We start from the raw sequence: 24,565 nt of genomic DNA on the forward strand, positions 1-24,565 counted from the left end.
GCTTTCAAATGAAAAAATTTTAGAAATATCCACTCCTGTTTGTCCTATTCCCAGGGAAAATGAGAAGCAACTCTTCCCTCTTCCAAAACAGTGGGTTTCAAACTTAAATATGCATACAGATCATCTGGGGAACTTGTTAAGATATAGCTCATTCCATATATTCTGATTCTGTCGGTCTAGAATGGAGATCAAGGGTCTGCATCGTAAGCAGACACCCCAGGCAATTCAAAATAGGTTGTCCATGGACTGTGCTTTTAGAAACACAGCTCAGATCACATACTTTAATGTCATGTAGGACCTTTATTCATTCTTTCCTAACATTCTTAATATATTTAAAAATACTCTTAAATAGTTTAATTCCATGAATGGTTTTTCTTTTAAGACATTTTTCAATAGTTAATGATTTTATTTCACCTTCTGGCTTTGCTCCTATTATCCACCTTTCACTTAAACTGCAAATTATGTCCATTTTGGAAAGTTCAGGGGCTTTAGGTTTTACTGCTTCCCATCTATGTGAACTTGGACAGAACACCTACTCCTCCCCATCCCTGTTTACCCCCGTTTCCTAACCTGTGAAATGGAGTTAAAATACACCAAATTCGTAGGATTATTGTGAGGCTTGTGCCTGGTGCATACTAGGCACACATTAAAAGTTTATTCCTTTCTCAAACAGAATGTAACACAGCAAACAAGTTACTTCACCGTCTTTTTAATTTCTTTCTTTCCTTCTTTTTCTTTTTCTTTTTTTCTTAAACTAATGGCTTTTAGGTTTAAGGTTGCTTAGGGAGAATCCTTCTTGGGCCTTTCTTCATTGTAGTAAGAAGATTGAGGCTCTTATTTGCTTGTAACGGAATGTTTTTTGTATCTTGCAAGTGAGTTTCAAAAGCTTCAAAAGCTAGATCTGGAAAGAATCCTGGTTTAATATGATAGTGTGCAGCTTGGTGATATTTTCAATATTTGTTGCTGCTAATTCAGAGTGTTTTGCCAGACCTGTTGATGTATGGTTTTATAACTATATTTTAAAAGATTTGGACACAGTTTATAAGCATTACTCATTTTAAGAGGTATTAAAAGGATAAGGTCATTTTAGATTCAAAGAGAGCAGAATATTAGTAATAGTCATCAGCTTTTAAAAATAAACTTACATCCTAATAACATATGCAAACACATATCTGGGCCTGTATTAATTGATAGCATTCAAGGATATGGTTAGAATTGCAAAAATGCCCATTAATGTATGTAATTCTTGGCATTAAATTGCCTATTTGAATGCAGCCTATTAAATCTGAAATGCTATATAATGACAGACTTTATTATAATCTAATCTAAAGCCCTTGAACTTTCTAAAATGGCATCAACACAGATAGCAGTTTTCAGCTTGTTTGTACGGGTGGAACCCTGGGGAATTTTATTTTTGGCATTACACTTGAAAGTTGAAAAGCTCAAGTAACAGTAAACAAATTGGCCATCATCACACACAGCTCTCTAGTAGAATGATAGTATCTTCCAGAATCTACATAGTACCCACAGTCATGGCACTTGTCACCTGGTGACCCTGTAGCCCTTTGTCTCCAGGAGATGGAACTGCTGTGTCTTCTTAGGTGCTCATGAGGCCTCACCTGGTACCAGAACACAAACCATAGGTCCACTTTTTGCAGTAAAAACACATTTTGTACATGAATCAGAATTCGGCAGGACATCTCTAAAAAGTTAATGATGCCCTGGCTGAGAAACCCTGTGGTATACACGAGTCACATCCAGTCCAATCCTGAACTTTTTTTTTTTTGAAATATATTCTTTTAATTAATTAATTATTATTGAGGGGGTAATTAGGTTTATTTATTCATTTTAATGGAGGTACTGGGGATTGAACCCAGGACCTTGTGCATCCTAGGCAGGCATTCTACCACTGAGCTATACCTTCTCCCTCAATCCTGAACTTTTATGTACAAGTTTTGGCAGACCTGAGTGAAGATCTTGTTTCTCAGCCACTCCTGTTGTATTGAAGGTACTCAGGTGTTTGTCATTATAGGATAGGCTAGACAACAAATGAGGCCAGCTTTGCCTCTGGGGCTGATCACCGTAGCCAGGGTCTCTTAACCAAGGCTGCTTCTGAAACATATGACAACTTTAGTTATTTAACCAAAGATACGGGTATCCAAAACTGTAATGTGCTTGGAATTTATTTTTGGTGGGAAGGAGCTGCATAATCCACTGGTCAGGAGCCTGATCCTTGGAGCCAGACAGGGCTGGGTTGAGTCCAGCTCTGCCTGTTTCCAGCTACAGGACTTTGGGCAAGGTGTTTGACTTCTCTAAACTTCAGATTTTTACCTGAAGAATCAGGATAATAATTCAGTTTTCCTCAGGAAATTGTGCAAATAAAGTGTGGTAATGAACAGACCATGTTTCTCTCAAAAGTCTGACTCATAGTAAGATCTCAGTACAAGTCAACTCTTAGTATTCACGTGCTCTAAGATGTGGACTGACTTAGTTTTTCTCTCTAATATAGTTATCTAACACTATTAAATAACTTCCCTTTCCTATAGTTACTGAAATTTATCTGATTTTATTTAATTATTTGGTATGATTGAGTTCCATATTGTTTCCCATTGCTCTAGGTTTCTGGTTTTGTGCCAAGTAAACACATTATTGTGATTATTGCTATTTTACATTATGTTATGATATTGTCTATTATCAGTCCTAACCAGAGTTATAAAAAGATTTGGGCCAAGTACAGCAATGAAATGTGTTTTAAACAATGGGCCCGCATGGCACACACCAAACAAGGGAAGAGTTCTCTGTTGAAGAAAAGGAGCCTTCTTAAAGAAGGGACACAGGCCCTGCCTCTCATGAGTTTTCATTGTGGAGACTAAACTCCCTTTACAGATAATCAGAAATTATGTTGAAGTGTGAACTTGTACATCTCTCCTGCCTCCTAGACTGGATGTGATTTGACGGATGTGTTGCCTGCTTGTGTCGTTGTCATGGGGGTTCCAGCTCTCTGATTGTTCATTCCTCAGACACCCATTGCGTTAGCCTTAATCACAATAAACTCACTGAACATAAATGAGAGCAGTATTGGTAATTCCAGAGGAATTTGCATTATTCACCAACAGTCTCAGGACATAGGGTTTGCTAGGGCACCGCACACGGTGGGGCACCTCGGCCTCAATTGGTGCAGGTTGGGGGCATCTCCTGCCACAGAGATGCACGAGGTTCCTAAAGTGATGCTGAGCAGGCCTGCCCTCCCCTATCCTAGTTGCTAGCGTCTTTCTTGGAGGGCCGGGACCGCACTTCCCAACGTTGAGACCAATAAATGCCGCCCTTAAAATATCCCCTCCCCCCCCCCCCCCCGCTTTCGCTAACCTAGGGACTGGCGGGGGGACGGGGTGGGCGAGGGGAGCGGGGCGGGGGGGTCGGGTTGGTTTGGGACGGTGGTGAAGGCCTCGGGCCGGCCCGGGCCTTGAGAACGCCGGGAAGCTCTGGTTCGCGGCGCGGCGCCGAGAGGGTTAAGGCGGCGGGGGCGGGCCTCGCGGGCCGGGCTCGGGGCCCTTTGTTAACAGGCGCGTCCGGAGCGGAGGCCGAGACTCGGCCGCGGCCATGGGCGGGCGCGCGGGGCGGCGGGGAGGCGGCGTGGCGGGGCCGCGGGGGCCCGGGAGGGCGCGCGGGGCCAGCTGGGCGAGCCGCGCCTGAGCCGCGCCGCGGAGCCAGCCGAGGGCGCCGGCCCCGACGCCGCCCGCACGCGAAAATGTTGGAAATCTGCTTGAAGTTGGTGGGCTGCAAATCCAAGAAGGGGCTCTCGTCGTCCTCCAGCTGTTACCTGGAAGGTAAGCGCCTGGCCGCCGCCGGGAGTGGGTCTTGGCGGCCGCGTGTGCGCCGCCGGGCCTTCCTAGGCCTCGCCCGCCCGCCCGCGCGCGCTCCCTCCTCTCCCTCCCTCTCCCTCCCTTTCCCTTTCCCTTTCGCTCTCTCTCTTTTTCTTCCTCTCGCCAGCCCCTGGGCCTTGCTGCCGAGCTGGGAGGGTGCGGGGCTCCGGCCCCCGCGCACTGACCCCGGGAGAGCCCACGTCGGGATGGCGAGGTCGCGGGGCCCCCAACTGCAGGGCTTCACCCAAAAGTTTGAGAAAGCGAACTCTACAGGCCTGAACCGCCTTGGGAGCCCACGTTGCGGAATTTCCACCGTTAATTGGGAATTATGTGTCAAAAAGGTCGACCTGTGTTTGTGAAACATACGATTTTCATTAAGTCTCGTGTACAAAGGGAACACGGCTCTACCATTTATGGATACAGAATTTCAAATGATCTTTCTGTCGTTCCTCCCCCCCCCCCAATCTTATCTTCAGACCACAAAGAGGTCTTAGAAATTCTCTCACTTTTCGGAGGAGAAAAGAGAAATTACACATTTTAAGAAGGCATTTTTGAATGAGTCCAGAGTACTTGGAAGGGAAAAGGGTAACCCCATGTTAGGTTGCTCCAATAAAGCCTCAACCTAGAGCATTTCACTTTCGCCCTCTCTCCATTCTACTCTTTCTTCTCTCATCCCATTTTTTCCCTTTCCTGTTGGTCTTTTTTTTTTTTTTTTTTTTTTCCTATTCCAATAAGGTGACAACGGGGGAAGAAAAAAAAAAACAATTGAGGATGTTGAGTGGTCTGTCCTCATTTTGTAGCTTTAGGGTGAATCTGAAGTTTATCTGATTCAGGGACTGGTCCACCCAGACTATTTGCTTTCAGCAGAAAGGGTACTTCAGAGGTGCAATCCTGTTGCATTTCTCTGTCATTTTTATTTAGGACTTAAAATAAGAACCAAAATGTAAAGCTCATTTTAGAAGAGGTAGAATTTCTGCTAAGTGCCATGAAGTTGTAATGTTTTTCTTTTTAAAATGAAGGAGAAATAAACAGAGGCCTTGTCAATTGTCTGACCTATTTTGCTTTTCTTTCCAACTTTTTGACTTGAGTCACGTGTGTGGCTCAAACCATATACCAGTGGATACAGGTGAAACCTGTTAGCCCTTTTTGCCACAAGATATGTACATTGGTCCCCTTCCTTCTCTGGGATTTTGAACCTTGGAGAAGGTGCATCCAGATGGAGTAGGATCACAAAATCTAGCATTTGGAGGGAGAAGATGGTTTATTTGTCCTTAAAAGTTGGCATCTGAGCAACCCAAATCATCTTCAGTTAGTATGTTGCTTATTTTCCAAGTTGCTCCAAATTCTGGACACATTCTCATTTACATCTGTAACGAGTTAGTGTTAGGCGTTATCATCTCCATTTTGCAGATGGCTGCCTAAGGCGGAGTAGATGAATGGACTTTTGTATCTGCAAAGCTGCAAGAAAGTTTAGGTCACAGAAATGCTGTGACGTTGTTGTTGTTGTTTTGGAGGGTAAACAGGAGATTTAGTTCTTACCTGGCTGGTTTAATTATTAGTTTTGGTGGGGGAGGGGAATCTAAACTTATTCCAGCATGTTTTGAAATAATGTTGACTCTCAAGTCTCAAAAGAAAAATTCTGGTTACAGCAGACTGCCTTGGGTTAAGGCTTCATCAAGGAGGGTTATCAGTCTAGCAATTCTTTCTTGTTACTGAGTTCTTTCTTTGGTTGTTACGTTTAATTGGAGAAAGTAAATGGAATTATTGTTTTGTAGTTGAGAGAACTTAACAAACCTCAGTGATCGTTTCTTAAAGACTAGATGTGCTATTAGTCGCTTGGGAGAAACACTTGCCAACATCTGGATAAGTAATCCAGCCTTTTTGTTTTTACTGACATCTTAAATCAATCAATCAGTGTTTATTGACACTCACTCGGGGCCCAGGCATCCCAGGTCACAGAGAAAATTGAATATGGTTAAGTTTTCCATTCTATCAAAGAAAGTTCAGCCATAAATGCAACTTGATCATGCATCTGTTTGCTACTTGGGTCTAGCTGTCATAACAACGATTATTAAATGCTTACTGTGTCCCAAGCACTGTTTCAGCCTTCTGTAGGATTTAATTTGCTATTTCTCATGAAGGTGTTGTTTTTTTTTTTTTTTTTTCCATTTTATAGATGAGGAGACTGAGGCATCTAAAAGGTAGGAAACTTGTCTGAGGTCACAGAGCTAGCACGTGGTGCTGGGATTTGAGCCCGTTGCTGTCTGGCTCCAAAGAGCCCAGTTTAAACCACTATATGCTTTACCCGCTGTGACTGTTTATCTCCTTTGGAACTCTCTGTGGATGTTAAAATGGTATCTTCAGAAACACTCTGATGCCTAAAAATAAGGGTTTTTTTTTTCTCTTCTAGAAACCTAATACTGATAAAAATGATTACCTTTAGCCATGGAATTAAAATGTTTAAATGTATATTAAAATAGCTGTACATGATTTAAAATTTTTAAAAGAATAGTGAAAAGTAATTCTTTCCCTTATCCAGTTTCCCTACCCAGAAGCCTCACTTAAGTTTCTTGTGTGTCCTTCTAGAAACATTTTATGCAAATGTAAGTATTTATAGCATTTGAATTTTGTGCTCCAGCTTTGTGAAAACATGTGTTTATAGCAGTATCTCTTCACCATGACCACATTTAGCTTAAGGTTGTTTCTTTGGTCTGCTTCAAGCACAGAATTTTCTGATTATTCCATCCCTATCCTGGAAGTGTGAAAGAAAACGTGAACATTAGCCAACTGAATTCTTTTTTTTTTTTCCAGTTTACTTTTATTTGCTCATATGTTTGTATTTGCATACATTGTACATGAATATTGTACATGGGCATGTTAGTTCTGTATTGTGGATTCAAAAACTAATGTCTGTGAAGTGAACTCTTCTTGAACTTTGAAAATTTACTTTACCGGCCCGCTCTTAAACGCTTCTTTTCAGCAGTTAACTTTCTGGCGAATGCTTTATGTGGTGCCAGCCACACAGATACACTTTTAGAACTTCTGCTTCAGAGAAGCTTATGCTCTCTTTCTAAATACTCTCTCCTGAGGTCTTCAAATGCTTCCCTTGTTTTAGTAACAAAGAAAATCTGAAGCTCTTTCTGTAACTTAATAGAAAGCCAGTCAGCCCTTTTCATTTAGGGTTACATTGAAATTGTTGAGCATTTATGATGTGACAGTTCTTGGCAGCAAGCACTTCATGGACATCCTCACTTAATTCTCATACCAACACTATGAGGTTTCTAGGGAAGAGGAGGAGGAAGGGCCCCAGTTCACTTTGGTTGGAAATACTTTTGAATTTGGAGGCAGGCGATCCCAGTTTTTGGCTTTCAGCTTTTTGTTTCCTTACCTCTGTGACAGAGCAAACATTCTCTGTCCAGCCCACCTTAGAGGCTTGTTTTGATGATCTAGGAGATGATTCAAGTAAAAGTTTTGAAACCAGTACAGTGCTAAATGTGTGTTTATGCTGATGTGTGGTTCTTTTGAGATGTCCTTAAATCCAGGCAGTTTTATATGACCGAGATATTGCTGAAGTCTCAGTCCCATGTGAAGCACGCAGCTCCGGGGCCAGTCTGCCTGGGCCCAAATGCCGGCCACCCTGTTCTCTGAGCCTCAGTGTTCTCATTTCTAAAATAAGGCTCAGCGTGGTCCCTACCTTCTTGTGTTGGGAGATTCACATGAGATATTTCATTTAAACTATGCACAGAGCAGGATATTAGCATATGTTAGCTGATATTTTAAGTAAATATTTCATAGTCTAAAATAGTATTACCAATTTCACTAGCGCCTTAAGTGATGATAGAAATGAGCAAAACCCACCCATAGTTTTTCTTGTTGTTAAGAAAACAGTTTGTTTCCAAGTTTGCTTTGATGCATATAGTTAATACTTCTTGTCCTTGGTTTTAAGGAAAAGTATTTTCCCTTCATCTGACCCTTTATTGTTCTCATGGTATTTTCCTTGTGGAAGAAAAAAATCCCATTGGTTCATGGTTGGCATCTTATTTCTTCTGTCTAGAGGCAATATTTCCACAGCTCCAAACATATGAAAACTGAAAATTTCATACTACTTATTATGTTATTGTAAAATCAAATGGTAATTTTGCCGGTATAATCACTGATCTGAAGTAGAAACAGGAAAAATTATTGATGGATAGGTTTTTAAAAGATGTAACATTGTACAACATGATGACTATAGTTAACAATGCTATGTTGGATATTTGAAAATGCCTGAGGGAGTGGATCTTAAAAGTTCTCATCACAAGGAAAATAATTTTTGTGGTGATGGATGGTAACCAAATCTTGTAATCATTTCACAATATGCACATATATCAAATCATTATGTTGTATACCTTAAACTCATACAATGTTGTATGTCAATTATATCTCAATAAAACTGGAAAAAATAAAAACGTATTTTAGCAAGAACTAAAGATCAGATGAGACATTGGAAGAATTTAACTTTTCCTTTGTAATGGTGAATCATAATTAGACACACAGAAGAATGCTTTATAAAATAAATTCTTAGGTTAGTTGTGTTGTGATTTTTACTTTTTTTAATGGAAAAATTTTAGCCCGTAACAAAAGCAGACAGCATAATGAACTCCCTTGTACTCATCACCCGGCTTTCACAATTACCAGCTTATGGTCAGTCTTGTTTTCTTGCCTAGTGAAGTTATAGTTGGCCATTTGGAAGAATAGTTTGCTAGTTACTGACTTTTGAGACACTAACATTGTCCTCAGATCATGACAGTTGTTATTCTCTGGAATTGGTTTTCAAATCCTTCTTTCTTTCTTAATACACACCTTAGGTGCTTTGTTATACTGTGTGTGTTGGTTGGCAATGATACAGAAGACAGACAGACAGATGAAGGAGACAGAGAAGGGGGAGATACAGACAGACAAGTTGAGACAGGAAAGGGGTGAACAGAAATGAGAGGGAAGGAGACAGGGGCCTGAGACAGGGACAGAGGGAGGATGGGGGTGGGGGAGAAGAGATTTCGGTGCTGGGTGGGGTGGGGGGTGAGCAAGATGGTGAGAGAGGGGTGCTAGAGACTGCAGCAGACTGACAGATAGGCAGCTGATGGATGGATAACCAGAGGGAGAGGCAGATGAGTCACTTCACCTCTTGCTTCCATTTCCTGCCCTCCCAAGTGCACTTGTAATAGAGGCTCCTCAGTGCGGTTGTGGGGTTTTAGTGCAGACAGAGTGCTGGGCACAGCGCTGGCACTCAGCAAGGGATCGATACGAACTAGCTATTATTCTGTCACAGTCAGTTGCATACACTTTAGCCTTATTGCTCTTAAATTCTCTTTAGAGACCTAATCCTTATCAATCTCACCAGTCCTCAAATTGAGCTAAAAGCATTGTTATATTGAATAACTTAAAATTTAATTTAAAGGCCAGCCATTGCTTTTTGGAGCCAAAATACCTTTTCTTTGGTCACGTTCAATTACTCAAATTCGCGATAGGAATAATAATGGCTAATGAAACATTTTGGGGAAAATTCCTGCCACTGAGTAGCACCTTCGCTTCAGTCACTCAGGTCTAAACTGACCCAGGAGCCTTGATGATGCTTTAAAAGAGAATAGGACATGTGAAATGAGTGCTTTCAAACTATCCCAGGCCTGGCAGACCCCGGGGGAGGCTTTCAGTCTGTTGCAAATGGCCTGTAACAGAATTAAAATGCTTTTATGGTTAGCAGGCTCACTGTGGACAGTTTGAATTTGGGCCAGTGTAGGCGTTCGTGGAACCTTTCCTCCCCTACAGACAAGAAGTGTGTGGAGGCCCCAGGATCTCACCCAGCTGTCTGCCTGTTAGGGGACTGTAACAAATCCTGTTTCTTTTGAAAGCACAGAGAGATGTACTTCGTGTTACACGTTGTTTTAGGATCTTGGCCTGGTTTACATTCCATTAAAAAATGATTGTATTTCCTAGATCTTGATAAAAGTTTTCCTGGTCAGGTTGCATTTGCTTTTCATCTTTACTGTCTGTCATTTCAGGTTAACAGATAATTCAGGTGCACCCTTCAGTCGTGACTTAATATTTTACTGTGTTGCTAAAACAAACAAGTAAGTGCAGGGTGTTCCACAGTTGAGTTCCTTTTAAGAAACTTTGGTGCTGTTGTCCTGCACTGCATTAGGCAGGTGCTGAAGGCTCTGTGATAAGGGTGCTTAGTCTGCCCCGAAGGATTCACATTCTTGTGGAGCAGCCCTGTGGTGCAGTGCCACTCCTGCATTCATGCAAAAACTCTCTACATGTAGTAGGTGTCGAGCCCTCCTGAAGCCAGACTAGGTTGATACCATTGTGCAGTTAAGAAGCCGAGGCTCCAAAATTAATATCTTAACGTTGTGGTGGGCTAAGATTTGAGCAAGGCTTGTCCACCCTGGAGCCCAGGCTTGCTGTACTGCAAGGGACTTGTGAACAGATTCCTTACTTGTCCTTAACAGATACCATGTCCTCCCCAAATGAGGTGAAGGGGAAGTAAGCAGTGAGGCGTGAGGCGGTAGGGAGGCAGAAAGACCGGTGGGAGGTTTGCTAGAGGTAGTGAGGGCCGGAGGATGAGGGTAGACTGGGGAGGCGTTCCAGAGAGAGCGAATGGCACGCGTCAAGGTGCGCACACACAGGTGAGGCAGCTGCAGGGAAAGTGCAAGCCGTTTAGGGAGGCTGGGATGAAGAGTAGGTGTCATGGGGGAAGATGGTCCCAGATCAGACACCAAAGGGCCTCATGTACTCACTTCTGGAGCTGGGGCTCCTCTTGTAGAGGTGGTAGTAGTAACAGCCCCAGCCATTCTCTGCAGGCCTGTTCCATGCTAAGAACAGTGTCTCCCACGTAGTCTGCAAACTGCCAGCTACCCTGCAAGGCACGCAGTAGGTAACACTGTTCCTTATGTTGCCACAGGTGACACTGCTAGTAAATGTGACTGAGGGTTGACAGGCAGGCTACCTTGCTTTGTTTTCTGCCTCTTGGCCAGCAGCCATCTTGATGGACTTTAACAGGAGAGTACCTTGGTCAGATTGCATTTTAAAAAGACCAACTCCCCTGATGGCAGTTTGGAGGTGGAATGAAGGGGACAGGTGCCGGGGGCACCAGTCAACGGTGTGGTGGGACATGGAAAGCCCAGGACCTATCAGAGAGTTAGGAGGAAAAGTGGCCAGAATATGGGTGTGAACTTACTGGGGTAAGAGGGAGAGGGGATGTGAGTGACAGGTTCAGAATGGTTGGAGATGGTGGGATCTTATTTTGTATTGATGTTTCTACTCCATTTTCAGCAGTCGTAGACTTCTTTGACAATAGATTGCTAGGTGATACACAGTTCCTTTTATTAATGTTTTGCTTTTTGGTGGAGGGAGGGGGACAAGGACTGTTTATCTTCAGAAAGGCTAACATTTGGACTGCAGATAGGGACAGAGATTAGGGTAGAGAATTCCATTTTATAAAATTGGCTAGGAACATTACAATGTAAAAAGATTTTGGGAAATAGTTACACCTTGGGCTAATTTAAATAACTTATTTTTTAACTTTTTATTTTTTAAAGGAGGTTTCTCTAGAAATCCACTTAATTTATTGCCCATAATGCTTATAAGTGGGAAGTAATAAAACTGCATATACTTAAAAAGAAAATTGCATAATTTGGACTTTGCACTAATTTATTACAGCCCCCTTTCTAGGCCCCTCTCCCTGTCAGATGATGGGGGTTCTCCTGAACCAGATCTGTAGTGTAGAGGATGTGAGCCTAGAAGGCCCTTGGGGTCTGAGATGGAGTTCAGGGGCTCCGTGTCCTTGCATGGAAAAATATTAAAATTTTATTTCACTAAATGCTAACTGAAAATTAAATTTTTTAAAAGAATGTAGATGACAGACTACAATAATATTAGCGGTACTTGTTACTTTGTCACCATTAGAAATCAAATATTTTCAAAGCACACAACAATTGGGACTATTACTTACACTCATCACTACTGTGAAATGACAGTAGCTACTATTAGAGCTTGTTATTAATGTGTTAATAAAGAAGCATATATTTGGGGGAGGGTATAGCTCATGTGGTAGAGCACGTGTTTAGCATGCGCGAGGTCCTGGATTCAATCCCCAATACCTCCTCTAAAAAAATAAACAAACTTAATTACCTCCCGCCTCAAAAATTTCTTTTAAAAAAGATTTAAAGAGAAGCATATATTTAATGCATTCATAAAGAAGCATTGTCTCTGAAATTAATTTTTAAAAATACTTTGAGAACTGTTTTAGTACAGTTGCTTTCCTTTGCAATGCTCTGTATTTGTTTGATGCATTTACAGACTTTATTCTGAGGAATCCCTAGGCATCACCAGAGGGTCCACAGCACAGGTGAAGACCCCTCCCTTAGTATCAGGCTCACCTTGGATCCCTGTGTTAACCCTGCTTCCTTTGCCAGGCATGGTCTTGTTCAGGGTCCGCCTCCTTTCTAACCCTACTGAGCTCATCCACTTCACAACTCCTGGCCCTCAGAGTCTCTGTCCTTATAAATTAATCTACAGGTCAGCCCTTGTCTATTAAACTTTTGCTATGAGGGTGTGTAAGTTTTCATGAGCACTGTTTCTCCCACAAGGAGCAGAAGCTGTGCAATGGTTCTTTGCATCGCTACCAGGTTGCCCTAGCCCTGCTCCCCAGCAGCTGACACTGTGTTTTGGGGTGCTGGGAACATTTTATTCAGAATGTGAAGTTAATGCCAAGGCTGTATTCAGCTAAACTTGTTTTTAAAATAATTTTAACTGCTCTGGTTGAGGGTGTAAATTACAAAATAAAGAACCGTGTAGAATGTAGACAAAATGACTTTCATCGGGTTCAGATTGTGGGAAATAATACTTTTCCTCTAAGCTCATATTATAAAATGTTGTATTAGACTGTGATAAACTGACTTGAGAATAGTCTGAGCATGATCTCATCAGCTGGAACGGAGTATGAAATAAAACACGAAGCCTTCCCTCTTTTTGGAAGGCTCTGTTTTATACATTTTTAAATCACAGAGATTCCTTGAATTGGAGGATAATAGTGAAAGGCCCACAAAGGAAGTAAGAGCAAAGCAGCAAGTGTTTAAATAATTGAATATGAGCAAAAGTAAAGGAAATGTTTGTCATGTGTGACACACCCCGCCTCCTGCCCCTTCCCCACACTCAACTGTCTCCGAGAGCCCTGGTGTGGACGGTGATGACTGCCCACTGCCAGCTGCTCTGAAGTCTGGAAGTCTAGAGGGAACCGTGACCTTGGGCATGAGTGCCAACAGGAAGGTGGGAAGCTTCCCAGGGATGTTTTTCCTGGAAGTGGAGTCTCCCCTCCCCGCTCCCCCCCCCCCCCCCCCCCCGCCAACTCAAGTAGCATTTTACCTCTTCCAGTTTACTGGTGGCAGCTTCAGCAGCAGCAGCCCCTGAACGTCTAGATCAGATATGCCATATCGGAGAATCTTCTGTAAGCATTTTTGATCAGTGACTCACAACTCTAAGAAAGGATTATTTTTGTATAAAACAATCTTTAAGTTGTACCTTAAAGACCCAAGCTATTTTCTTAAAATACTGTCCGAATAAATTAATCATGCACAGATCCAGTGAATTTTGTGGCATTGTCCCTACAGAATTTTCAGTAGGTTATTCTCATAGTTGGAGCCATAGCTTTTTAGAGGTTTGGAGGCATTGTTTAGACATCGCCATTCTTGGTACTCCACTGGCTAATTAATGGCTTTTCCTGAGTTTTGTTGGTGAGTGGAAACCTTTTCATTAACCGTATGGTGAAATAACAAAAGAGTTTTTGATGAGATGAGAGGTATTTCTGAAGATGTAAATCTTAAATATATTTAAAATGTAACTTAAGATGCTGTAGAAAATGTTAACTAAAACTTTTTAAGAATAATAGATGCTGAAATTTCTTTATCCATTAGCAGAACGGAAGAGGGGAGCTATTTTGGATATCATCTTTGAATAAAGCCTTTGGACTTCTTTAGGGGTCTAACATCCGGACAGTGGGACTTGCAGAAAGTTCATGCATTAAGCAAGGAAGATTTAAGTACATTCTGCAACTTTGGCCTTGTAAGCCGTGACCATTTTTAAGGTTGATGAGCATAGTTCACTATGAAATGAAGCAAAGAACTTGGCATTTATACATTGTGAGTCAGTTTTGACATCAGCCTGGATTGGGAATTGACTGGAAGGTTTTGGTGTTGAACTGTGTCTGCACTTCAGTGCCTCGATCCAGAGGCATGCATGAGCAATACTTCCCTTTGGGCTGTGGCCATTAATTTGTGGAATGGAGCAAGAGCTGGAGAGGAAAATTGAGAGACTGCCTTGGATTTCCTGACGTCCTGTTGAATCAAAAATCAGTGGGAGGCCTTTTCCTTCCTGACAAAGGCCTCATCCCCTCACTTGAAATTCTCAGCATCTGCCTCTGTGCTAGGGACAGTCCTTTAACCCATGCTTTAAATCTGTAGTACCCCCTGGCCAGTATCTGTGTTCTGCCTGTTCCAGGTGTTTTCCAGGCTTCTTCCCCTGATTATGTAACTTTGATCAAATCCAGATGCTTCAGAATGTTTGATAGAAGAGGTCAAATGGCATTCGAGAAGAAAAGCATTTCTGTATTCATGACTTTGGTTTAATTTCCTGTGTAGGCCCGATCTGCCAAAGTTGTATGCTCATGGCCATGAGGTTGGGACCCCTGGAGGGAAAGGCACACGTACTTCAGGACAGTTTGAGGAGAGTCCCTCCTCCCCCAGTGTACTTTTCCGTGTTAGATTATCAATTATACAAGTGTCAGCTGTCTTCTATTTATGACAGCTTTTTTTATTTTTGTAATGGTTGTCTGATTATAAAAACCATATTCATTATGTGAAATATGCCAATATCTTGAAAAGAATAAAGAAAATTGTAGATGTTTGTAATCCCACCAAACTGAGTTAAACTACTTTCATTGTATAAGAATGCCCATTTCATTGACGTCTTAATACTGTTAGCCTCCAGAAAACGTACCTGGAGAATTTGCATTTCTTTGATTATTAGGAAGGTTAACATGCTTTCCTTGTTTGGTGGTAATTTAAAGTTTCTGTGCATTGCTTATTCATAGTTTATGTCCATTTTTCCTTAGCGGAAGGATTTCTCTTTTCCTTTTGATATGCAGGAGTTCTTGTGCTTTAAGAATCCTCTGCCTATTAGTTTTGCTTAAAATAACGACAATAGAAGCTCTTTTGATTTGTTTTCACTTAACTGACTTGCTAAACATGCCTCTCTAGTGCCCACAGGACAGGGCAGCCCGTCCACGTGGCACACTGAACCTGCCACCTGAGTCCCACCACACCCAGTCAGTTGTGTTTCTTCCCACATCTCTCTATTTCAGTAGACAGGTCGTTTCAGTTCCTTGGTTAATATGAAACGAGTGAAATCCAAATGTGAAAAGAGATTTGTTTCTTTGAAAACTTAGATGACTGCATTAGATAGACTCAGTAAAGGCAGGTAACTTTTTAAAAATTGCCACAGGATTGCGTGTGAGTGGCACAACGGTAAACAATTGGGAGGAGTTATGCTGGGATTCCACAGCACGTGGCTCTGACTCCTCCCTCCGCCTGCAGCAAGTTGAAGCTGGAAGTGAGATGGTGCGTGACAGGTAGGATGGTAAGACAACATCCGGTTCTGATCACATACCCACACTCAACAGAACAGTCCTTGGCCCTGTAAGTCAAGACTAGCAAATCAATGTACATTCAGGTGGGGGTAGGAGATCACATATTTTAATTTTTAAAAATCCTTGCTTTATCCAGCTTTTTTTTTTTGTTTTTGTTAATTGATCAACCTCTGATCACAGTGGCACTAGATATACTTTTAAAACCAATGTAAATACTCAGAGAACAGAGTCTAACACATCACTAAACCTTTTGCACCTTCTAGGAAATGGTAGTGTTTTGAGACTGTCTTCCTTGAAATTATCTTTGCCCTCATGATTCATAAAATGAAATTACCATTTCATAACTTGGGATTTGCTATTTTAGAGAAACAATTCCTAAAGGTTTACTTCATCAGTAGCACAAAAACTGGAATCGAAAGACCTTATTTATGTTCTATTGGTTTATTCCAAAGAGCTGTGTAAAAGAATGTTCATTTTGGAATTCTCCAGTCGTGTTTCTGGAAGTTTAGCCTAGTCCCTCAGATGTCTTAGGTGCCTCCAGTGTCTTTTTTGAAGTGAATACTGCAGAATCAGGCCCATCCTTGAGATGGGTGTTATTGCCCAAGAAAAGACATTTGGGGGTTCCCTCAATCTATGAAAAGGGAAAATTAAAACAATTTTGTTTTGTTGCCATTTGTGTTTGGCTTAAACATATGGTAGATTCTTCCATTCTTTTCAAATTAGAATTTTCCTCTTTACTCCTTTTTAAAAGTATGATTTCTTATTGTAGTTTCCTTAAATGAGCATTTGGATTTCACTCCGTAATATTCCACAACTGTTAAGGTCTACTTGGTTGCAGATACTAACTACTATATATAAAATAGATAAACAAAAGGTTTCTACTGTATAACACAGGGGGCTATATTCTGTATCTTACAGTAACCTATAATGAAAAAATATGGAAAGGAATATATGTATGTATATGTATGACTAAAACATGCTGTATAATAGAAACTGACACAACATTGTAAACTGACTATATTTCAATTAAAAAATCTACACAGAGTAGATTTGCTGGCTTGGAAAAACACTTGTGCATATTGTCGTTGTCGCAGAGAAATTGTGGAGAGTTTGAACATAGTCCAAGAGAAAAAAGACAAGAAATTTCAGGAAGAAATAATGAACTGTATTTAACCCTGTAGTGAATATAAAAGATGTCGACTGGTTTGCAACTTTTAGAACCTACCTATAGGCAAAAATTAAAGACTTTATTATTGCAGAAAAATAGAATTTCTTTTACACAAAGTAAAAGAAAATGTAAAGAAAGCCATACTTGAGCATAAGTATAGAAACAGGAGGGCTGGAAGGAAGGGTCGGATGTAATAGCCTTATCTTGGGAGGTAAATAGCTGAGAGACACTGTCTCCAGCAGAGGAAACAAGAAATAAAGGTGTCAGTCTGTCGCTGCAGACGCAGAGGTGGCCAGGAGAGAATGGCACAGGGGAGACGGGGAAAGGGAGCAGCGCCCATCATGAAACCGCTTATACTTAGAGAGCCGGGGGGTCAGCACAGGTAGAGCTGTTGGCTCTGGGTGCAGGGAAGAGTGGGGTGGAAAATGTTGTCCTTCATTGTAAGCCCTTCAGGACTATTTGATTTTTAAATTATGTGCATATATTAGCTTTCATATATTTTAAAATGTTTAAAAGCAAAAACTTTTGCTTCATATGATAGCGTAAACGGTGGCAAAGACACATGAAAATGGACTGTTTCCATTTCTAACTGAATTCATTTTGAGTTAATGAACTTAATTAAAAAGTTTAAACTACTTGAGAACACTAGTTACCACCTTGGAGCCAAAATACCTGGTGTTTTCCACAAGATTTGGGAAAGGAAGAGTCCATTTTTTTTTAAACCACCTTACTTGTTAATAGATAATGTGTACAAATGTTTGTGAAGAAATGAAATAAAGTTGGAACGTGTAATGTTGAAAACACAGATTTTTTTTTTTGTTCCAATAAAGACAATAAACCTTTTTTCCCCCTGATTCTTCTTTCTCCTGTCTGTCTTCTGTTTCCTTCTTTCTCTTCCAGAAGCCCTTCAGAGGCCAGTAGCATCTGACTTCGAACCCCAAGGTCTGAGTGAAGCAGCTCGTTGGAACTCTAAGGAAAATCTTCTTGCTGGTCCCAGTGAAAATGACCCCAACCTTTTCGTTGCACTGTATGATTTTGTGGCCAGTGGGGATAACACTTTAAGCATAACTAAAGGTAAAATAACTGGGCAGCTGGTGGTGGTTGCAAGAGACAGAAATCAGGGGAAGCTGTGGCTTGACTGGCCACCCTTTGCTGATTGAGAGAACAACTTTAAAGTTTGGGATACAGGAGATCAAAAAAACTAACAGCATCTTTATAAGAGAATCACTTTTCCTTAAGGAGAAAAGTTCCTGTACAGTTCTAGCAAATATTTTTTTATATTAAAAAAGACACCTGGACCAAACACTGAAAGCAGTTTTTTTAATAAGAAAAAGTATTTCTCCCCTAAAAAGCTTCCTTATATTAGGAACAGAACACTTGAGTAAAAAATTTATAAAAACTGAGGCTATATGTTTATCCATATATGCAATGTAAACAGGAAGCTTCATATATAAACATGTACTCTTAAACACTTATAAATGCATATATTTATGTGGACTTGTTAAAATGAGGTATTTAGGAATTTGGAGATTTTTAGTAATCATGGGAGAATAAGTGAGAATGAACAAATTAGCCTTTAAAACTGCTGCGTCTGATTTGGTTCTTTTCTTCTAAGGTGAAAAGCTCCGAGTCTTAGGCTACAATCACAATGGGGAATGGTGTGAAGCCCAAACCAAAAATGGCCAAGGGTGGGTCCCGAGCAACTACATCACACCAGTCAACAGTCTGGAGAAACATTCCTGGTACCATGGGCCCGTGTCCCGCAACGCCGCTGAGTACCTGCTGAGCAGCGGGATCAACGGCAGCTTCTTGGTTCGGGAGAGCGAGAGCAGCCCTGGGCAGAGGTCCATCTCACTGAGATATGAGGGGAGGGTGTACCACTACAGGATCAACACTGCTTCTGATGGCAAGGTATGCGGCCCCAGGTGGGGAGCTGGGGGGCATGGCTGGGGGTGGGGGTGTTAGTCTTTGGCCAGAAGAACCCAGAGGTCCTGCTGCTTGGTTGGTAAGTTATTGCAGCAAAGCTCAACCAAGAAGGTGTTTGAAGAAGTTTTCGAGGATACAGCAGGCATCATCCCATTAGCCTTAATAAAGACACACTGTTGAGGACCCGTCACGTGATACTGAAGGTCCACAGGCTGATGGGGTTTTCTCATTGTCCTGCTGGAGTTTTGTTGTTAGCAGTTTCATAAGATAAGTGGACTGCCGGTTGGGTTTTGGACATACTTCTTATACTGAAACTCTTCCTTTTTAAAAATTCTCTTACTATGATAGTAATTTACCCTCAGATGAGAAAAAGTCACACAATAGATGGTTATTTTTAAAGTGAAAGACCAGCTTAATAGCACCTCCTCAAAATAAATCTGATAAATGGCCTTCTTCCTATGGATGAAATCACATTTGTGTGTGTGTACAATCTAAATGCACTGGTGTATTTTTTGCATTCTTTTTTTATTGAAGTATAGTCAGTTTACATTGTATATATACACAGTTTTTAAACAAAAATGGGATCACATTATGCCCAGGTATTTTCAAACCCAAACTGTAGTTTTGTAAAGGAGTTTATATATATGGTTTTGTGATCTTCACATAAACAGTCCTTAAGAGTCCATGAAAGGAAGGGAGAAATTAACGTTTACCAAGTCCCTACTGTTTACTGGGACATTTTTCAATCTTCATCTTAGTTAAAACTCACATTAGATACTGCTTTTACCTGCATTTTTGCATTAAGGAAATGGAGGCTTAGAGGGACAGAATTTCTTGCTGAAGATCACATTGTGAGTAACTGCTGGAAATAGGCTCAGATTTCACTGTCCACTCCACTGCACCATGCTGTCGGTGAGGGTGTAGACAGGTGGATTGTCAGGCTGGGTCCAGATGGTGTATGTGTTTTTTAATAATATGTAATGCATGCACATGGTTTAAAAAAAAGAACAAAATGAATTGCAGTGAAACATAATTCTATTTTCTAATTCAGTTCCCCTGCCCAGAGGCAACCTCTAACTAGTTTCTTCCAGCGTTCTCCCGTGTATTTGTGTTTATATTTTTAAAAAACATGAGTGATGCATAATCTCCACTGTTCTGCATCTTGCTTTTCCCACCTAATAGCATATTTTGGAGATTGTTTCATGGCAACACATTTAGAGCTGCCTCATTCTTATTAATGACTGCATAACATGAATGGACCACCATTTATTTAGGCATTCCCCTGCTGGCCGACTTTCAGGTTGTTTCCAATCTTTTGCTATTATAAATAATGCTGTTATGAGGTGGATTTCAAATCTTTAAAAAAAAAATCTCAGCCCACCATAAAAAAAGCTTTATATCACCACCCCATACGCACACTAGTAACAGAAGGTTCATGAAATCCTGCTTACACTTACTGTATGTAATGCATGCTGATAGTTTTTTGCTTCATTCTGTTGTTTCATTTTTTTTAATTCTCATCATAATCCGCTAAACTTATTTCATAGACCCACTAGTGAGTCATGACCTGCATTTTGAAAGTACACTGCACATTCTTTATGTACAGTCTAAGCATATGCGAGATAAGTTGCTAGAACTGATTGAAGATTGTGTGCCTTAAAAGCTTGTATAGATATCACTTTCTTTAGAAACTGTACAAATGGGTTTGCTCACCAGCAGTGCTGTGAGGGTGTGTTTCCCTTACCCTCGTCAGTAGTGTACCATCAGACTTGTGATAACATCTCTGTCACTGATGAGTAAAGAGGCCATCACGTTTTGTTTAATATGCGTGTGTCGAATTTTGAGTGTTTCCTTTGCCATTTACTAAACTCATCTTTTCCTGTAATTTGAAATATACCAAATGTACATGTGTGTTTAGGTCTGTTGATCTACGCTCTGTTCTCTTCCATTGGTCTGTCTATTCATACGCCAGTACTCGACTTTTCATTGTTATGGCCTCATGTCTTAGTATCTGGTAGGGCTCGTCCCCTTGTCTTAATCTTGCTGGCCTTTTGTGGCTGTCCTCACGCATTCATTTATCCCACCCAGATGTACAACACGTTTCTTTTTTCAATGTTCTTATCTGTTGCTTTTTCCACACGTCTCAAAGTCTTCAGGCTGAAGTCCTTTTTGCAAGTGTCTGATGCTTTCCTCGTTGGACGTGTTTTTATACCAGCACTGTAGTCTGCACGACAGACGGCACAGTCTGCTGTTGATACGTGACCAGAGATCGGCCTCGTCAGCTTGCTTTTCAGGTCATGTTCACATCCCAGATTGGAGCTGGGTCCTTCCATTCTACAAGATGAATTCCAGGGTGCTAGGCCGTTTGAAACCTAGCCTTCAGACCACAAGGGTGCCTTTTTAGTGAATTAGAACTCCAGAGTGCACTGCCCATGAGGGAGGTGATTTCCTGGAGCTGACAGCTTGCTTCCCATCTGTGCTGTTTATCCAAGGCAAGTCATGCTGCACCACGGTAATCGGTTGAGGTTTGTGCTGAACGGGATAATGGTTTCTTTTCCCTAGAGTTGTTTAATCAGCATCCTTGGAGCAGATGCAGGCAGGCATGATCTGGTTTGACAACTTATTAGCTGGGGGCTGGTCTAAAATGTTTAAAGGAGGAGGAGAGCAAGGCCTGCGTGGTTACACGATCTGTAGAATTTGAGAGTCATCCGACGAGGAAGCCAAGCGCTCTGTCTAAAAGTTGGTATGTGCCAGGTGGGTTCCTTTCATTCCAGGTAGAATAGAGGGAGTATCACTTGATCAGGTAGTATCCACTGCTGGGCAGCTCGTCAGAGTGCCCTAGGCATCTCGCCTTCCTCCTCCCTCCCTGGCGGAGGCTCTCCCTTCAGCTGTCTGAGCACCTGGAGACTTCTCGGCCCATGGAGTCGTCAGGCCAGCCATCTGCGGAGGCTTCTCTCTGAGGGCCACACTTGAGGGGGCTATGTTGGGTGGGATCATGTGCTTGGAATGAGTGTAACAGCATCAGGATTGGGGGCGGTATTAGAGCGAGGCATGAGGCAGTGTGGCTTGGCTTTGAAAAAAGCTGCTCACATAGCAGAGCTTTGATGCAATCTTTTTTGGATTTCTAAGGGGGAAAATTTAAAGTTTGGTGAAAGGAAGAGCCTAGGGTTGAAAAAGTTTAATTCTTACTTTCAAATCAGCTAATCTTTAGAAAACAACTGAATTTAGAAGATTCTTCTCTGAGGCCCCAAGGGATTTCTTTCTGCCTCCACCCTCTTGGCTCTGGTTTACTTCCCTCCCCGTGTTCCTAAGCTTTCAGCAGCCGTTGTGGCTGGTCAGTCAGCTCAGGGCCACCAGCTCAGGGCCCAGAGCCCGGGACTCTGGGAGTTCCAAGCTAGACTCTTGAAAGGGCCATTCCAGACTGAGCCACTGCCGTTTCCTAGGAGTCTTCACAGTCTTAATCTTCAGGTATGCTGGGGTTTGCTTCTCCTCGGTGCTTTCTTAGAGTTTGGAATCCTCTGCCACTGTCCAGAATTAAAGACTGGGTTTCCTCCTCCACCCCCACCCCCAGTCATTCTTGGTTTATTATACCTTACTTTGGTGAGATGCCCCTGCCAAGCCCCACAATTCCTTATGGACCTTGATAGAATCTTTCCTTTCCTTCCTTCCTTCAAGAGATGCCCAGTTGACATTTATTTTTATGGTCCGCTGAAGTGACAGGTTTAGATTGACAGGAGTGGAATTTGGGCTTAAGCTTTAGCAGAGGTGGCAGGACAGGCACCAGCTGTGTAACCTCTTGATGACACAAGATTTACCTGCCCTGGCAGTGGCTCAGCAGGTGCAGGCATCCCAGTGGAAAACCCGCTCGCTAAACCACGGCTGACTCTACCTTGTCAAGGAGACTGGGAGCGTTACCGCTAAGTACTGTGTAGTTATCAAGTTACTGCCTTCCTGCTGGTGTGTGAGTGGCTCCGGGGGTGGGGTGGGAGGACGTGGCTTCTGGGCCTTGCAGCCTGTAAAGTATGTCCGAGACGGGACTCCGGGGTCTGAGGCAGCCAAAGGTGCCCAAGCCTAGGCTCCACTGAGCCTGTGAGTCTGGCTGTCATTCCTGGTGAATTTCTTTGACAAGTCCTATCTCTCGGGTCCCTGCATGATTAGGAAGAGGCACAGCCCGGGCTGAGCACCCAGAGTGTTTGTGTAACTGGGTGCATAGCATAATGACATACCATTCATAACACTAATTTCACTTTCTTCTGTGAACATGCCATGAATTCCTGATGAAGATTACCCAGTTCGCCAGCAAAATGCTGCTCAAAAACTAGCCCTACTCAGAAGGAAGCCACCAGACGTGACTGTTAGAAGATGGCTGCACAGTACATTTAAGGGAGAGTAGTTTCAATATTTAATAAGTGTCGGTTATGTAAATTTTATGTTGAAAGATGAACTAAGTCTCAGGGTCTGTAAATTTAATTATTAAAAAGGATAAAGTTTGCCCATTCACAGAAACCTCCCATAACTCTGAAATCTCTAACAAAGGAGCCTGCAAGGGAATCAGCTGAAACCAAGAACAAATTCTGCATGAAGTAGGGCTTAGGGGAGCCATTAGCATTCTGTGCAATAGGGTGAACTTGATCTTTAGGTTGGGGAGTGCGCCTTTCAAGCTGACAGGGAGAAATAGGTAATGAGCCTTGCTCCCAGGTGACCTGCCCCAGGAGCCCAGCAAGCGAAATGGGCTCTTTTGCCTGTGCTGTGCTAGTTATTTCCTAGGTGGGAGTTGAGCTCTGGTTCCAGGGGGGTGCCTTCTTGGAATGGCTTTACTCTCCTCTCTTCACTCCTCGACAGGGAAGATGCCCATCAGCTAACTGGCCAGAGAGAAGAGGGCTTGGGGCACGTGCAGCCTGCAGTGAAGCAGTCGGACAACTGAGGGCCTTTCCAGAGAGGGCTGGGGGCTAGGAGCTTTCCCCCTACCCCCGCTCAGTCCTTCTGAACTGCACTTGCATTGGTGACTAGAGTCACCTGACAAGAGTGCCGGGTCGTCAGTGTGTGGGCATTAAGCTGAGGGCAGGCTCAGCGGACTTCTGACTTCTGCCCCCCAACCCCCCAGCGCCCAGCACTCTGGTATGCAGTTCAGGGACCTGAGCATGACCCCTCATGTCTCCCTAGGGCGGTTCACTTAGCTGTTTCTCCTTGTGGCTCTGAGGTACAAAAGTGGGGCCTCCTGGTGGGCCACCTCCTCACCCTGAAAGGTCCTGCTGTTCAAAGGCACCGTCTTCTAGAGGGACAAGTTCCCCAGAGCTGCGAAATCCTTCTGGACTATTCCTAGGTCGCTCAGAATTTTATTTTAGTAGGATTGCTACATAAAAATTGTAAATTATAAACCTCTAAGCCCAAAGTTTGATTTAAAAGAATTGTTTATAGTCATTTCCCCAAGTGAAAGAGAGAGAGAGAGAGAAAGGAAAGCAAGGAAGGAAGGGAAGGAACAAAGAGAAAGAAAAGAAAGAACCTCCTTGTTAAGGAATCTTACCCCTCTTGAGGTTTATAGATGGAATCAACTTGTATATCTGCTGTTATTTCCTTTTAAAATATTTTTATTATCTAATATTACAAACATACAGAAAGTAATGGAACCTACCATAACCAACAGCCAAGGCCTTGAGCCTGACATGTGTTTCGGCCTTTTTCTTCCCTTTTCTTTTTTTGAGTAATAATCAGCTACCAGTCCTGCTCCTCCTCTTCCTCCCTCTGGCCTCGGGCATCACTGCTGTCCCAAATCTGTATACCTCCTTCCCACATCTGTGCAGTTGGGGCAAGTCTTACGAACACCTAGCTCTGATTTTAAGTGTCCTTTCCACCTTCAGCAGTTGTTGGCTGCCCTTAGTGAGCCAGTAGATTCAGTTATGTGCCTGGAGCCCAGATGTTGTATGTGAATTT

General features: G+C 42.3%; 1 protein-coding gene and 1 non-coding gene across 6 annotated transcripts in view; one reads left to right on the forward strand and one right to left on the reverse strand.

Annotated features, from left to right (window-relative positions):
* Positions 1 to 24,565, forward strand: part of ABL1 (ABL proto-oncogene 1, non-receptor tyrosine kinase) — a 123,031-nt gene that overhangs the window by 77,089 nt on the left and 21,377 nt on the right. For 3 of the 5 annotated variants that reach the window (XM_045517311.2, XM_010955876.3, XM_045517312.2), the window contains exons 2-3: positions 17,609 to 17,782; positions 18,324 to 18,619. In XM_045517311.2, coding sequence (XP_045373267.1) covers positions 17,609 to 17,782; positions 18,324 to 18,619 — 470 coding nt within the window. Of the gene's footprint in view, positions 1 to 3,597; positions 3,828 to 17,608; positions 17,783 to 18,323; positions 18,620 to 24,565 lie in introns of those variants that run through there. The other 2 variants (XM_074362410.1, XM_074362411.1) reach the window with 2 other exon arrangements.
* TRNAP-AGG (transfer RNA proline (anticodon AGG)) lies at positions 1,853 to 1,927 on the reverse strand. The gene has a single exon. It is a non-coding gene; the product is annotated as a tRNA-Pro (tRNA).

The sequence above is a fragment of the Camelus bactrianus genome, chromosome 4 (assembly GCF_048773025.1).
Source record: "Camelus bactrianus isolate YW-2024 breed Bactrian camel chromosome 4, ASM4877302v1, whole genome shotgun sequence".
Classification (NCBI taxonomy): Eukaryota; Metazoa; Chordata; class Mammalia; order Artiodactyla; family Camelidae; genus Camelus; species Camelus bactrianus.